The 16,709-nt window shown below is 46.9% G+C and overlaps 1 protein-coding gene across 1 annotated transcript in view; it reads right to left on the bottom strand.

Annotated features, from left to right (window-relative positions):
* The window catches only part of LATS2 (large tumor suppressor kinase 2), a 65,369-nt gene extending 49,524 nt beyond the window's left edge, over positions 1 to 15,845 (bottom strand). The window contains exons 1-2 of the mRNA XM_069467444.1: positions 15,605 to 15,845; positions 3,568 to 4,111 (exon numbers count right to left, since the gene is read on the bottom strand). Of these exons, the coding sequence (XP_069323545.1) occupies positions 3,568 to 3,906 (339 nt within the window). The 5' untranslated portion in view covers positions 3,907 to 4,111; positions 15,605 to 15,845. The remainder of the gene's footprint in view (positions 1 to 3,567; positions 4,112 to 15,604) is intronic.
* Between the last annotated feature and the right edge of the window lie 864 nt (positions 15,846 to 16,709).

The following is a 16,709-nucleotide window of genomic DNA, read 5'->3' as shown; positions in this document are numbered from 1 at the left end:
TTATACATGGCAAGTGCCTAGGACCGTGTTTCGCACACAGGGCCTCCCTCTGCAAACACCAGCTGTCATTCCCACGTGAGACTCAGATGCCCCACAAGGCCTCGCCCCCTTTGCAGTGCTTCTCAGTTGGCAAAGGGCCTGGGTCTGGGAATCACTTGTGTGATGGGTGGAGAAACTGTCACTCCCTTTTCTGATTAACCAGATCACCCCTGATTCGTCTGGTGCTGTGACCACTGCTCTCAGGAAGCCTGCCTCTGAACACAAGTCCCTGCCATCGGCTGTCTTCCTTATACGTTTCCAAATACAGTATTTGTGTAATAAAATCAGTTTGTTTGTTTACCTTTCTCCCTCCCCCCATTCCATTAAAGATTTAAGTCACTTAAACCAGGACTTGGAAAATCACAGCTGACACAGAAATTCAGAACCAGGGAAATGTATCTATGCTGAGCCACCGGGTGGACACCCCTCAGCAGATCAGAGGGAGGCTTGACCAAAGCCAGGATACAGGTCGTCCACAGAGAAAAAGCACATGCTAATTTCTCAAGGGAAGCAGAAACATTTGCTCGTACTCACACCTGAAAGAAATTTCTCACCTAAGTCTTCCTCTGGGGGACCCAAAGTGGAAAAGTGCTTTGCTGTTCTAAGGGGTGGAGGAACCATGGGCCTGCCCTGGGAAGCTACGGAGGGGCCGTTACACTGAGGGGGGTGGGCCCACAACACCCCCACCCCGCAGGTGCCACCGTGACCCACTGCAACTCAGCCGGGGAATGCAAGTCACACGCTTCCGTGGAACAGAGAAATGTCCTGCACATTGACATCTCTGAAAAATCAAAGTAGTGGTTTTTAAAACTTTTTCAGGAAAAAAGAAGAGGGAAACCCGTCACTTGAAACCATAAAGATTAAAAGGAAAAGTGGAACTAAATTTTATAAGGGAGATAAAGTAAAAGCTAAATCTAAATGATCACATGTGCCAATAACAAGTATCCAATGCTACAAAACATGACATTTGTAACCAAAAAACTTATCTTTCTGATTCCTTCAGTCTATATTTAAAGAACTCCTTCTTAAGAAATATTAGTCTATTGGTCTAGTTTTTTCCCCACAGGAATTTTCGTAAGTCTTCAGTAATTTATGAGCAAAAGATTTACAAACATTATATCTTTTGACATATACATTATGTCATGACACAGAAAATACTTATCCTAAAGTCTTTTCCCAGAAATTTCCATTTTAAAATATTTTAATTAAAAATATACTCACACATGCTAGTTAAGTGGGTGTGTTTAATTTGTGAAAATTCACTAACCTGTATGCTTAGTAGTGCACTTTTTAATGTAAATTCTACTTTAATAAAAAGTTTAAAAGACAGCACCCATTTACGAACACTCAAGTAAATATTTTCAGTAAGTCTTAGTACAAATAAAATGGAAAAATGTATGTGCGTATGTGTAATAAATAACATATGAAAGCGTGACTCAACACCTGGTACCTATAAGAACTTGGGAAAACACGGACATGGCGTTTACTGACATTCTGCTGAATACGGCAGTTAAAGATAGCACTCCAAATACGGGAGAACAAAACTACATCTAAATTAAAAGGCAAGACAATAGGAGACAAAGGGGGAAAAGCTACAACAATAAGATTTCTCTTTACTATTTATTGTACTGGAATTCTAATCATCTGGTTTATCCAACAGATGCACACAACTGTTCTCTCACATTATTTGGGTTCACATAATGACTTTTGTACCAGAATATTCTGAAAGCAAATGCACCTTTTATCCAGACCAAGAGAAGTCTGAGCTGGAGGGAATGGGTGGAGGCACAGATGTTTTAAGTTACAAAGTAACACTACACACCAAACTGACAGAATTATTTCAGGAGGGTTAAATATGGTAAATGGAGCCCATTCTGTTAGCGATTAACATAAATTAAATGTTGATGGGAACTTCATTGGTGTCTTGATCTTTAACACTACTGTACTTGTGTTTTACTCTGCTGGGAACAGCACCAGCTTTATTATTTCTTGCACTGTAATTATCACTAATGGATTTTACCCTAGTAAGATCCCACCTGTGTTTTGGATTATTTGCTTGACTTCTTTCTGTCACAGCTGAAACACAACTGCGAAGAACACCCAGGCTCTGATTGCCTCTTTTATTTGCAAGTGATTTACAGGAGAAGATTTTAAGCTTTGCTGTTGGCCTGAAAGTCTCTCTGCAGTCGTACTCGCTATCTCCCCAGGACTGTTCCTTCCCTGGTTGCAAAACCGCTGGGTTCTGTTTGTCAAGGGATAGACAGCACTTGGCAGCATGTTTAACTTCATACTTTCCCAATGAGAAAGGTCGTGCCTCTGCTGTCAGCTTCCACTGCTAAAACATTCTGCACCACATTACTCATGGTCCTGGGCTTTACAAAAGCAACTCAGCATAACAATGCTTGCTATACACAAGTTAATCCCAATATAGCCCAACGTGTCAAGGAAGCCCCCTACAAAATAGCTGGATTCCTTTCACAAACATACCATCTGAGAAGTGTAAATTCTCTAGTTAAGTTCTGTGGTAATAAACTACAAGAAGAGGACTGAGATTGCTTTTGGAAATAAAAGACGATATTTTAGGCTTTTCCTATGATTGTGATGCCAGTAGTACACAGCCACCCTGATGTGTTTTGAGCATGAAATCTTACTAATTTTCCAAGGCAGCAAAAATACTTATTTCCATTTCATGCAACTGTGATTTTTAAGATGACAGATGGTAATAAAGCACTGGCTTTCATAAGTCATTTCACATGCAGTTATGTTTTTACTGGTTGCATTTCACTAATTACAGTCTTACGTGGTTGGACACTAGTTCCGTTTTATATCATCCTGTCCCTCAACTTGGATTTTATGCAGGTATGTGAATTGCTAAGGGATCATACATGTATCGCTACATGCTATACACTGCATATTTATGTGTAACTGGTGCCATCTCCATTAATGTGTCCTTTATTCCTTAGCAACTAAGAAGTGAGACTGTGTTGTCACCATTTTGATGTTTCCTAAGCTTTTTCTTTTCTATTCTTTGTCATTTCCTGAATAGAGTTACATCTCCTATAACAATAGAGACACTACTTTTTAAAATAGGTGAGAACAGAGTCAGAGATTAGCCAATGCATGTTAATCAGCCCTCCCCTTAAGTAAGTAAAAAAATGCACAAACCAAAACAAAATAAGGGAAGCCAGGCTCTTCTCCTTGGCAGCTCAGAATAACCCAAAGAAAGGGCCAGTGTGAATGAATGCCCCTCTCAGCTTCACAAGAACAGAACAGAAAATAAGTGTGGTAAAATTTTGGCAAAGCCCAGAAACTTCTGGATCTTGCCTGAAAAGGAAATGCAGCTCAGAAGACCCTTTCAGAGAGAAGGTAGAAAACAGTTGGATGATGCACTAAAAGAGCTTTGGGTTTTTAACCAGAAACACTTCCATGAGTAGCAGCCAATTCAAAGCCTTCAAGCAACTGCCAAAGGATTCTGGCTGCCCCAGCGGTAGCTGCCACCACCGGCCCCCTGGGGAGGTCTGCACTCACCTGGTCACATCCTGCGTTCACCAGCTCCTGTAGCATCTGCCGGTTGACTTCTGCAGCTGCAGAAGTGCCCGATTCGTTAGCAAAAGGCAACAAGGAATATCTGATTTCCCTCAACGCTTTCTGATAAGGTCCAAACTTGGGGGTGGCTCTCATCTGCTGCTGCCTGGCAGCATCCTTGCTCCCCAGGACTTTGGCATCCAGGGAAGTGTCGCTGTTTGGTCCCACAGGTAACCCCTGAGCCGAAGACTTGGATGGTTGCTTTAACCCCTCTCGAATCTCTTGCAATCGCTGCCGGCTATTTCCAGAATAAGTCGTGGCAGGAAAAGTCTTTGGCCTCATTGTTAGTCCAGTTTCCTTTTACCATAAATACAATCTTCTTAAAGTGTTTTATTATTTAAAAAAAAAAAACTGCCAACAGTATCAGTTCATTGTAAACATACTTTCAAAACAATTTCCTTTTGAAAGTTTTCTTTCCTTCAATTTTTGTAATTCCTCTAGAGAACCTAAAATTTTCCAGAGTCTTCATTTTGAAGATCATCATTCTCTGAAAAAGAAAATACATGGAAGAAATAGTCATTTGTGGTTTTCACATAATGTTAATACTATTTTTCAGAAAGAGCGATCTTGGAAATATCCCACTTGGAAAGATAAGAAAGAACACATCACTTCTCAGAAATGACAAAAATACTGTTCAACTCTGGTTACAGCACATGACATCTAGGGCTGTCCCCAAGATGTTTCCTGTAATACGTAATCTGCAATAAAGTAAATCTCTATAAATATTCACCTCGGGGCAAGAACAGTAGTATTAACAACTGACAGCTCATTTTAAATACTTCATTATAATAATATTGCATTTTGAAATCCACAGCTCAAGTATTTAGGGTTCAATTTTCTACATGAGGTCTTGGATTTCTGGCTTGTTCCTAATAACACATCAACTCCTGGTCCACACTGTTGTTCTTCCTCCTCACAGCTTTACTAACCTCTCTACCCACCTGAGGCTGTGGTCTTTTCGTATCTTTGACAATTTTTCAAAATTTTTCTTTATAAAACCCTCCCAATTTTTCTGACAGACACTACAAAACTTGTCACATTAAAGTGCCCTATACTGCAATAGAAAGCAGCTTCCACACGATGCATTATGAGATTTTGAAGGTTAACTACTTCCTTGAGCTTTTTATAAGGTGGCCACATACCAGCATTTTGACCTAAAGAGCAAAATAAAAATTTCTTTCTTATAGAAATTGATACTGATGTGGAAGTGGACTGGCAGAAGCATGAGGGCGATTTCTTCCTCAGAGTGCACGGTGACCACATTAACAGCAAATGGCTCTGTCAATAAAAGTTACTAGTACAGACCTTCTTACATGGAACTAGATGTCACAAACGTACCTTTCAATAGTGAATCATACCTACCCCAGGCTGAATTCACCAACCACTCTGCTGTTCTTGCATTCAGAAATCAAAATCCAGCCCAACCCCTGACGCTGCCGTTAGCAGCCAAGCGCAGGTCACTTGTCACAAGGCTGGGTGACCTGGGCCAGTTGCTTGACCTCCCTCTGCCCTGCACTCTGGTCTGCACAGGAGAGAAGACGCTGGGGGACAGGCGCCCTAGCCTGCCCTCTCCCGCCCCCTCACCTCTCACCCACCCTGCACAGAGCCCAGCGAGAACGCTTCCAAAGATAAGCACTTGGAGTTCTAATGAACACAGAAACACTGATCCAAAAAGAATATCCTTTAAACAGGGAGGGGCAGAGGGACCTGCACATTCAGCCTCAGTAAGGAACTTTATAACTGTAAAATGGACCCTGTTTCGCAGACGTCTATTAACGTATATGGGGAAAAAAAGAAAGGATGGCAAATATTTATCCAGTACTCACTACCATGTGCCACGCACTATGCAGGGCTTTATATGAATTAACTTGTGCAGATCTATTACATAATCACAACAGTAAACACTGAGAAGTGACATTAAAATGACCACTCGCTTAGATGGGAACAAGGGGTCTGAAGGATTTAATTATCCTCTTTCTCCATGTAACTACAAGATGACACCTAGAAGGTAAAAACCAGACTAGGTAAATTTTTCAACATGAAATTCCAATTTCAATACCCTACATCTACTACAGTAAAGTCACTAAAATGACTGTGTTAAGACTGTGCACAGAGTGAGCTACTTAGTCCCGGGACAGCCAAGATCCCCGGGGCCTCTGTTGGCCACTTACCAGAATCCTAGCGCTCTGCTTAATTGGTATAAAATGGGCATATTGCAACCACACTCATTTTCAGTAACTTCGTGGTCTAAGCATCTGTTTTGAAATACCTAACTTTCTAAAACCATAAGTTCACATTCCAAGAAAAATGAAGAGGTTCTCGAGAAGCTGCCAAGCACGTATGGAGGATCCTATCCTAGGGGTGACACAGGACGCCTGGGAATTGGCAGAAGAGTTTTCTTTTCCAGTAGGAATTCAACAAATCACTGTTTCCAGTCTTCAGTTTTCTCCCCTTTTTTTGAAAACTAAAATAGAGAAGACATAGCCACACTACCTTCACACAAATCATCAACGCAAGGGAGGGCGGACGACACGCAGGCAGGTGTCCTTATGGGCAAAAAGCACTCACTCCCTCCCCCCCACCAAACATTTGCTATGTCTCGGGCACTGACCGGGTGGTAGAAACAAAACCCTGCCTGCAGCAAGTTTACTGCCAAGCAAGAGGAGGGGGAGCCAGGCAAATAAACAGCTTCAAAGAAAAAGATGCTCAAAAGAGAAGAAAAGCATCTAAAAGACGGGAGAACAAAGAAGAAAGTCAGAAGCAGCTTTGAAGCAGAGACAACTAAACCTGAGCGTGGGAGGAATGGAATTCCAGGCAGAGGGAACAGCATAAGCAAAGGCGCAGAGGAACGTGAAGCCAGCAGGCTCCACCTGCCACAGGTAGATCTGGGTGGTGGGGGCTGTGGAGAGACATGGAGGGATGAAACCCTCAAGGTGTACAGAGGCTGGATTTGGGGACCTTCAAGGCCATGTTGAGTCTGGACTCAAGGCAGAGGAAGGAGAGCCACTGTCCATGGCTGAGGAGTGACATGGCCAAAACTGCCTTAAGAGAGTTGAGTCTGAAAGCCAAGTGCATGGTAGACTGGAAGGGTCACCTGCAACACTCCTGGCAGATGGCAGGTGCCTGGGTGAGGAGCAACCCCAGGGAGGGTGGGGAAGGGTTTCAGGAGCTAGTCACACCTTGGCCAAAGGTCTGGGCTTAAAGGCATAGATGAGTAACCACTCAGCATAGGGGACCTCTCCCCAGCCAGTGGCCTCTCTGGTCATCCGTGGAATGGCACCACTAGTGGGTGGGTGGCTCAAGCCCATCCCAGGTGACGTTCCTTAGAGGTGCAGCAGTCTGTGCCAAGTCTCCTCTTACCATCAAGGGACACTGGCAGACCACAGAGAGGGGGAAAGCTGCTTTTCACTCCCTGCAAGATAGCAAGGGTCACAGGAGATGGTCCAGGAGGAAGCAAAGAGCCATGAGAAAGTTCTGTGTTAAAGCCAGGACATGGGGACATCCTCTCTGCGAGTCACATCAGCAGAGGGAAGGGAATCAAGGGGTAGCTGACGGAGGCCCCGGATGATTCTGAGGCTTGAAAGCTCTCCCTGGAATTTACTCTAAAAAAGGGAAGCTGCTGAAAGCTGGGAGGAACAGTAAGGCCCGGGGGCAGTGGGAATCTTCTCATTTAAGTTTAACACCTTCACAAACGGTAAGATTGACAAACGTTCACAAAGAGAACACACTCTTGTAAACAGCACGTCAAGAAGTGCTTCATTACCACAACCCCAGAAGCCCCCAGTCTCCCACAGCCCAACGCCTCAAGGGGAAAATGACTTCTAACACCGAGAATTAGTTTGACCAATTTTTGAACATTATATTCACGGAATTACGTGGTCTGTACTTTGTGTTTGGTTTATTTTGTTCAACACTGTTTTCGTGTTCATGCGGTATACAGCTGCAGCTTGGTCTTTGTTGCTGATCAGCGTTCCTTGTATGGATGTACCATAACGCATGCATCCTCTCTACCCTGCCGGACGCAGCCGATCCTGCTCCAGGCCAGTGTGTGCCGCGCTCCAGGCCCAGGGCTGAGGAATCAGGAGAGGTGGTCAGCTCCAAGACCTCACTTCCACCACCTCATCAAACACTGTCCGGATAGTTACTGGCAGAGCCCCTGGTGAGATTATAAAAAGGCACCCCTTCCTCAAGTAAATTTTTTTGTTACTATGTTATTGTTCCACATGAACAACTCTTGGCCTGGGAGGGCTCTAGAGCCCTGTGGGCAGCGGCCGTGGCCCACTCATAGACATGCCCTGATGCCACATGTCAGAACCCATCACACACAGCCGGGTCTGAAATGGAGCGGGGGAACTGGACCTCTGAGGGACAGGAGAGGAAGGCATGGTGTTAGTGCAGATCATGGAGGAGGGGGATCACGCGTGCCCTCCAGAATATGTGTACGACATGTATGCTGTGTGGCCTTATGGGGGAGGTGACTCTCTACTGCTACCCAGGTCTTCTATGAGTGGCCCAGAGTCTCCAAGTAGGCTGATCATGCCCTCTGACGTGCAGGGCCCTTGAGCAGCGTACAAGCCGAACACCCACACAGGTGGCCCTGTCACTAGGCCCTGGGGATGCAGAAAGATTGATCGGCCCGACTTTACAGAGCTCATAGTTAAAGATGGCGGGCAGACAAGAAAATCAATTATTAAAATACAGCATGTGTGACAATGAAAGTTGGCCTAAAGAATTACGAGGCTCTGAAACAGTGCTGGTGCACGTACCCACTTGTCTCTATCCTCTAGCTGCTAGTCTAGGAGGTAGAACCCACAGGAATGGGTGGCGCTCACCGAGAGGACTGGTGTGAAAGGCAGAGCCCAAGTTCCCAGTTGGAAAAGGGAGTCCATGGTGGTGCCGCTCTGAGGGGCAGCCTCACCCATCGCACAGTGGGGACCACTGGGAGCGCAGCCCCAGCAGCGGAGGAGGGGAGTGGCCGGCAAGGAGGCACAGTGCTGGGGAGGCTCACTGAGGACGGTGTCACCGCCAAGGAAGCCGAGGCTGCAGGTGGGAGGCATGGGTCCCCCCAGCCCCGGCGCTGAGCTCCACTCGGCCTGAGCTTCCTGCCTGGGCTCGCCACGCACCCTTCTCCTACTGGGTACCTGGGGGGGCTGCCTGCCAGATCCCTCTCCATCTATAACGTGTGACACAGCGGTCAATCATCGTCATCATTAATCAAGCTATGGACTCAAGTTAGACAAAAAGCTTTAATCAGGTCAAGAGATAAGACCAGCACAAAATTCAGATGGGCATAGTGGAAAAGATACCAAACCGAACATATAAATATTTATTTCATGCTCACTCCAAATAACTCTTTCAATGAGTATTGAGAACAATGCTTAGAAAGCTAAGTAGCTTTCTTTTAACTTTAAAGAGAGAAAAGCAGAGAAGAAAACACTTGTTTAAGTCATTAGACTTACTGTTCAAAACAAGTGCCTACAACCAGGACCTTCCACAGGACCTTTCTGAACCCCCAATCTAAGGGACCTGTGTCACTCCCAGCCCTTCCATGGCGGGCACCATCGCTGCATGCAATGGCTGCCTGGCGTGCTCCCTCTCGAACAGCATTCTGTGTGGTTCCCTATCTACTGCCTAGAACACAGGCACACGGCCCAGCAGTACCTGCTGAATAACACATGAAGTCACTGAGCACTGTGAGTCTGTGTCCTCAGTTCTGCACTGGAGACAAGGCCTGCCAATGCCACCCTGGGGACCTACGGAGGTGACGCAGCAGAGCACTGAGCACGTCGCTGCCCAGGGAAGGCGCTGCATCCACAGCAGGCTCTTCCTCTGAGGTTTAACGTGCAGGTGCAAGTGAAACATGCCGGAGACAAAAAGTCACAGGACTATGGCATGTTATCCAGCCATGAAGAGGAAGGAAACCCTGTCGTATGCTACACATAGATGGACTTGAAGGACATTATGCTAAATGAAATAAGCCATACACAGAAAGACAAATATTGTATACTTCCACTTATGTGAATGGAATTAATGCCACTGAACTGAACTGCATACTTACGAATGGTTAAAATGATAAATAGTATGTACGTTTTACATCAGTTTTTAAAAACAGGAAAAAAGTGTCCCAACTATGCATATCTAGCTAATTCATGTTTGAACCATAGTTCCCTTTTCTAAAAACAGCTACACAAATGGAAAGACTAGACATAGAGACTAGGTACTGACGGTAGGGCAAGTTCCCACGCAGAGTGAAGCCTAAACCCCAGGGCAGCTACACTCGCCCCCCCAACACCGTGGCTCTCTACCACACAGACACTGAAACACACAACAGAGCCACACTCCGGGAGAGACTTAGGTTAAGCACCCACATGTCCCACAAACATTCAAATCATAAAATCAACCAGAGCAGGCCAGGCACAGTGGCTCACACCGATAATCCCAGCGCTTTGGGAGGCTGAGGCAAGAGGATTGCTTGAGCCCAGGAGTTTGAGGCTGCAGTGAGCCATGATCACACCACTGTACTCCAGCTTGGGCTACAGAACAAGACCCTGTCTCTTAAAAAAAAAAAAATTCAACCAGGGCAGGAGAGACCAGACATTTCTGTGTTGATGGCTGTATTTGTGCATGAGGTAAGAAATACCCCTTGACCCCTAAACCGAGGCCGGATCAGGAGTCCTGGTTTCTTTTTTCCCCCTCCCCAACATTTGTTTATGACAAATTTCAAACACAGAAAGTTTGAGAGGGTTGTTCAGTGACACTGCTGAACATACCCACTTGGGTTTGTTCCATGTGCAGGCGGAGGATTTCGTGTTCTATCCTGAGAGTCTTTCGTCTCCCTCCACAGTCTCACGGGACGCCCGGTCCCAGGAATCCACAGGGGCTGCACCTGCCTTAAGTGAGTATGGAAAACAGCACCTATAGATAAACTGTGTTCTTGCCTGAATAATTTGGAAAGGAGGAAAGTTTCCTTAAGTTTTATAAAGAAAGAAAGTATTTTCTCAGCTTAAGACCTTGTATTTTAAGCTTTAGTTTTGAAGACAGTTGATTTCATTCATGGCCTAATTATGAACTTTTGAAAGAATTTTTCATGAGAATACTCATCAGTCAAATTAAGGCTGCAGCTACTCTGACACACTATTATAACATTTTAATGACTTGACATATGGGGAATTTTCTTGCATCAAGAGTTTTATAAATATGACCCTCATGGATGTGGACTTTAAAAAATGAGGGTAGCAAGCAAAAAAAATGTAATTCTGGAAATTTATTTGGCGTCACCAATTGATTTAAACATACTTTAAAAGAAACTACAAAACACTGGAATTTTAAAACTGTAACAACTCACAAAACACCTCATTCTCAAATCTGGAGCTGAAGACGACTACTAAAACCCATGCTTAATATAGGTGGTTTGTGTAAACACTTAACGCGAGAGCAGTATTTTAAGCATTCTTTTAATTTGGTCCTACCAAAAGCCAATTCCAGTCCTCAATCCAATCTTGGAAAATGCTATCAGATGTTTAAGAATTTTTATTCTAATTTCTCCTAGTGCTTCAGAAACCCATACTGGCTGCCAAACACACATCAAGCACCAACCAAGGAACCAACCAAACCAATGTCTCGTGGGACCACACTAATGACACACGTTGGCATTTTTTAAAACAGTATTTCTTGGACCTAAAATTCCAGTTATTATTTAAATCATACCCCTACTATAATTAACCAGCAAAGCTGAAACTAAATCAGGCAGATGGGCCAGGCCTCCAGCCAGATGCTAAATGTCAGACTCATAAACCACCATGTGGATGTACCACTCTAGCACTGTCCAGGGCAGGAAGCCACAGGCCAAGGGCTACCCCTCATAATGAGGGTCTTTGAGGAAAGCAGCGATTGCATTCCTCCGGGGATCCAGGAAAACACACTCTGCAACAGCAGCAGCATCACAAAGCCTCAGTGAGCTTAGCAGTGCCATCTGCGCCGAGCACTGCACTGGACATTATGCCATTTCTCCCAGGTAGAACAGGGTCTCGCTTCTAAATAAGCATACCATCTAGGTAAAAAACACACCACCACATTCTCTATTAGCTTTGTACAGGATGTTGTATGATATATACTATGCTAAGTATGGCATAAAAAAATAGAGCTATAGAAGTTTGTGCTCAAGATACCACAATGGAGTGACCAGGCTGTAGATAAATTTATTGAGTTCTTTGCAGCATTCCTAAACAGCAAGCAACTGAACAGGATGGGTCTTATTCTCAATTCCATACCCCAGCAGGGGTTCTCCATCTTTGAGAAGGCCCTACCTCCTCTGCACTCCACCCCCCCAAGTTTTGGACATAGCCCAGCTACGGAGTTGGAACACCCATACCATTTGAGAATCACTGCTATGGACTGAGGTAATAAATACTGTGACTATCCAAGAGTCTCTGCCTATTTCCACGGAGGAGTGCAGTTCTTCAGAGAGGTGTTGAGATTATTTGGAGAAAGTCTCTTAGAGAAAGGAACATTTCACCAAAACTGGAAAGGCTGAAGGGCTACGATTTGGTGGGGGAAGTGTGAAGCTACTGGAGTCTGGAACTTCCTGCAAAAAGGCTCAAACCTGGAAGAGAAAGATGGACAGGCAAACAATGCTGGAGAGGGCAGGTGCTGTCTAGATACGCTTAATGGAAAACAGGAGAATGACAGTAGCACAGAGTTAATCAATAAGGGAATATGCTGGCCCTTAGCATTCCTGCTCAAGATCACTGCCTGGAGGCAGGGAGGCTCAACAGCCCAGAGGCCCACTCCATTCAAGATCCTGTGTACATTCTTAACAAGATCCTGACCTTCCCAGCTGATTAAGGATCTACAGGACCAGTGCTATGCCAAACTGTCATAACTAGTGTTAACAGTAAATATAAACCACTGCTACAGAATATGGGATTTTTTTCATTTTTCTCCCAGAAGAAAACTCCTAGGTATGCCAAATATTGTCACACAATGTATTTGTAAATTAACTTAAGAAACTACTTGTTACAATTAAGTTGACATGGTATGGATGGTAACCAACAAAATCTTCACAGAGTGAATGGCAAAAATGCCATCCTAATTTTAGCATCACAACCAGTATCTTTATTTCCATCATAACTTTGTTTTATTCATACTTTCAAAATAAAACTATAAATCAAATAACATTATTAGCCTTAAAAGTACTGTGCGAAACCAACAGCCCCAGCAGGGCTGCCTTCAAACTCCGGGCCCCTAACAGGGTGCTCTGTGTAGTAAAGCCCATTACCGAGAGTAGCATCGACCCAGTGTACAGTGGGAACGGTGCCCCCAGAGTTGTGTAATTTGGAGGCCCCGTTCTGTCCAGAGGAATTACTCAGCAATAGGCTTGTGAAAGGAGATTCAGAGAATTTTTAGAGCTGGAACTCAGTCACTTCAATCAAGCCCTCCCTAGCCCATCGATCAGGATATTTCACTTCCTTTTAGAACAGATTTACACTAAAGACAGAGTAAATGCACTGAATTTATCTTCTGTATTTCTTCAAGCCTACTTTTTTTTAAAAAGTAAGAAATACTTTCTAGAAGTTTCAATTATAACTATGAAATACAATATAAAAGCAGCTTTTCAAAAATACTGTTGGTCTGGTTTTTCCAATACAAACCAGAATACCCCTCACCCAAGCTTCCCAAAATCCTTCCTAAGTGTTTATGGCCAGTTTATCAGCTTCAACCCCCACCCCACCCTACTCTCTGGTGGGACTTAGGAGCCTGGGGCGGGCTATTTACGACACAGCATTTACAATACCGAAGCATCTTATTGTAAAAGCATTCCCCACCCACCAACCCTGGGATTTACTACGGGAAGAAATGTGTACAGCTCCCATTTACACTTAAACCATTTCAAACTAGAAATGCTAGAAGACTCCCTTCCAGTTCTATAATTCTAATAATTCACCTTAATAATTCTGCAAGACAGTCTCTCTGCTCAGATGCCATTGTAAAGTGCCTGACATTTTGAAATTTATTAAATGTTCCGCAATTTCAAAGGAATGCCGGTGTATTCATTACACAGTGCCTTCTCTACCTGGATGAGACAAAATTTTTTGAGAAGCTGAATAACATAATGTTTTTGTTAATTACAGTGACTTTAAAACGGGCATTCTAAACAGTCTCTGGATTCTTATTTTGGAAGACTTTTTCTGTTAACACCTTATTATAACAGTTGATTAAAAAAACTTAAAACATACAAAACACCTTACTAAAAATATGGAACAAGATCTATTTTGCACAAATTTCCTAATAATCAGCCACAAGTTACTTTTCCCATGACCTAAGGAAGGCCCCCTCATCTATTAAGTTAAAATTTTAAGCAGAACACCTGTGTAAGGTCACATTTTGTGACTTTCCATTCAAATTCCAGTATATTTAAGTTTCTTACTAAAATGTGGGCAAACTTTCCTTTAAAAATGTACACATTCGCTGAATGCTTTGTGAGGAGAGCTGTTCGGCTATTAATTTGAAATTTTTTCCTGCCAAATGTATTCTCTATGGCCTAATAGTTAAGGTTAAATAATTTTTTAAAGCCTGCACTATTATTACATTAAGAATACTCTCACTTATATGCTAGAGAAATGTGAAAATATAAAAGCTCTTGTTCAAATTTTTTGTCAGCAAAATCTACAAATTAAGTTCTTTCACGGTGATGCTTGCAAAAGTCTTTCTCATCCAAGGGCTTCAGAACACGCAGCCAGCAGCCCTGGCCACCCCGGGCCCTGTGAGCGGCGGCCGGGTCAGACGTGTTGTACCTCCTTCGGGGTCTATGCCCCCCGCCCCCGGTCCCCGGTCCCCGGTCCCCGGTCCCCGCGGCACTGGAGACCTGGGAGCCACACACGGAAGTTTTGCTCCAGGCTGACACTCCCGCCCGAGGGAGCGAAGTTCCGGAGCTCGGCTGGAGGAAAAGTGAATGGCAAGCTGTGAACTGTGTCAGAATCTCCGTCTCCGGAGTCCGGCAGGGAAACTAACTGCAGGCGAGGCCGCATCAGGAGAGGAGGACAAGCCCCACAGAAGTCGGCTAAACTAGGGCGCAGCCAAGGCGTGTTATGCAACGGCCGCCGTTCTCACGGCCACGAGAGCGCCCCAGCAGCTCGGGCTGCGTCCCGCCGGGCCCGCCGGACGACTCGCGGGATGGCGAGGGCGCCGTCCGGGAGCGCCTCGTAGGCCCTGGCCGGGGGAGGACGGCGCGCCCGTGGACAGCGGCGGCGGCCTCCCGGGGACTGAGCGGCCGCGGGGCGGACGGCGCGGCCCGTGGGACGGCGGCGTGGCCTCCCGGGGCTGACTGGCCCGTGGGGTGGGGGATGGCTGTGGAACTGGTTGGCTCGTGGGACGACGGGGCGGCCTGTGGGGGCGGACCGGACGGGCTCTGTAGGACTGATTGGCCCGTGGGACGATGGCGCGGCCTGGGGAGGGCAGCCCCGGCTCTGAGGGACAGCGGGACGGCCCGACGCCAGGTCCCGGGGCTGTCAGGGGCGCCCGGCCGGGCATTCGGTTAAAAGTTGAGCCCCCACGGGGAAGTGCAAGCGCAGGCGCGCCCCGCGCGGACGGTCTCTCGGGCGCCCCGCGCGCCTCGGACGCCGCCCCAGCCCCGCCGGGATCTCCGCCGCCGCCGCACAACAAAGCGGCACAGCCCCGCCGGCCCTCCCAACTTCCCCGGCTCCGGAGCCGGCTGCACTCAGCGCCGCACGACGCGCCGCCAGGCGGGGGCGGCTCCCGGCCCGGCCGGGCGGGGGCCGTGGGGGTAGGGCGCTGGGCTCCCGTCCAGACAAACTTCCTCGGCCGCCCGCTCCCCGCCCCTCGGCCGGGTCGCCCCGCCGCGCCGGGCGCCCTTCCCGAGCCTCGGCCCGCGGCGACCCAAGGTGGGCACCCGGAGCCCTGTGGCTCGGCTGGCCCGCGGAAACTTTCGCTCGCCCGCCGCCCCCGGCTCCGGCCCCCTCACCTCCTGGGGCGCGGTCTACTCCCTCGGGGGCGTCCTGGACCTCGGCTCCGGGGCCTCGCGCGCCGGGAGACCGGGCGCCGGTGGCTGGAGCTGCTGCTGGCCCCGCAGGGACGGGGGAGCCCCGGGCGGCGGCGGCGGCGCGGGCGGCGACTGCTCCATCTTCCCGGGGCGCTCACGCCGCGGTTCCAACGCGCAGACCCAAGTGGGACATTCGCTACATTGTTGGCATTCCACGGGCGTCACGTGACCCCGCCTCCCGCGTCACTCTCGGCCGCATACCAGCCCGGGCGGGGCGCCCGCGGCCCTCGCTCCTCGTCGGCCGCCCCGCCCGGCCCGGCCCGGCCCGGCCCGCTTCCTGCCTCCCGGCCGCGGCCGCCACCTGCCCGCGGGACCCCCGCCGCGGCCTCGCAGACCTATTTGCCCTTTTCCACCCGCCCCCAACTCCAGCATTTGCCACCGCGACCGTACTTGCGTTAGAAGTTGGTAACTGTCGTTAAAGCCACTGTTTCTTAAGCATCTCATACCAGTCTTGGTGAAGAAAGTTAACAGGCCTGAAGGAGCCACCAAGTTACCAACTAGGTGCCAGCCACTAAAGTAAGGGCAGGAGAGGACAGACAGCTGTTGGGACTGTGGAATCAAGTAATCAAAGAACGGTGACTAATGTATACCCAAATTTAATCAGACATAATTTAATCAGCCCCCTCGTGTATTGTTTGAGAAGCGTTCTATGATGCACACAATAGCAGTGTATACCAACAAGTGATACTGTGGTTCTCGCACTTCAGTGGCTCTGCTATTGGACCATTTGAGGGCTATGGATTTGGTACAAGGACATAAGCAGGGATTATGCAAAGATTTGGAGTAGAAATAATAGACTGAAAGCCAAATCCATAATCTACTTCTGGCTCCCCTAACATGGTGCTTCCTACCACCTGCAGTCTGTGGCAGGTGTTGGTGAGGGCTAATTTGATTTTAAAAGTCAACCCCATTTCCTCTAATTAATAAACTCTTGTGAAAGTTTTACATTTTAAACTTGAGAACAATAGTAAGGAAGGTCATTACCTCTGCTCTGTTTTAACAACCTGAGCAGCCTTCAGTCCCTGAT

Source organism: Eulemur rufifrons, chromosome 4 (genome assembly GCF_041146395.1).
Source record: "Eulemur rufifrons isolate Redbay chromosome 4, OSU_ERuf_1, whole genome shotgun sequence".
Lineage (NCBI taxonomy): Eukaryota > Metazoa > Chordata > Mammalia > Primates > Lemuridae > Eulemur > Eulemur rufifrons.
Note: the sequence above shows the minus strand (reverse complement) of the source record. Positions and strands in the feature narration are given on the sequence as shown.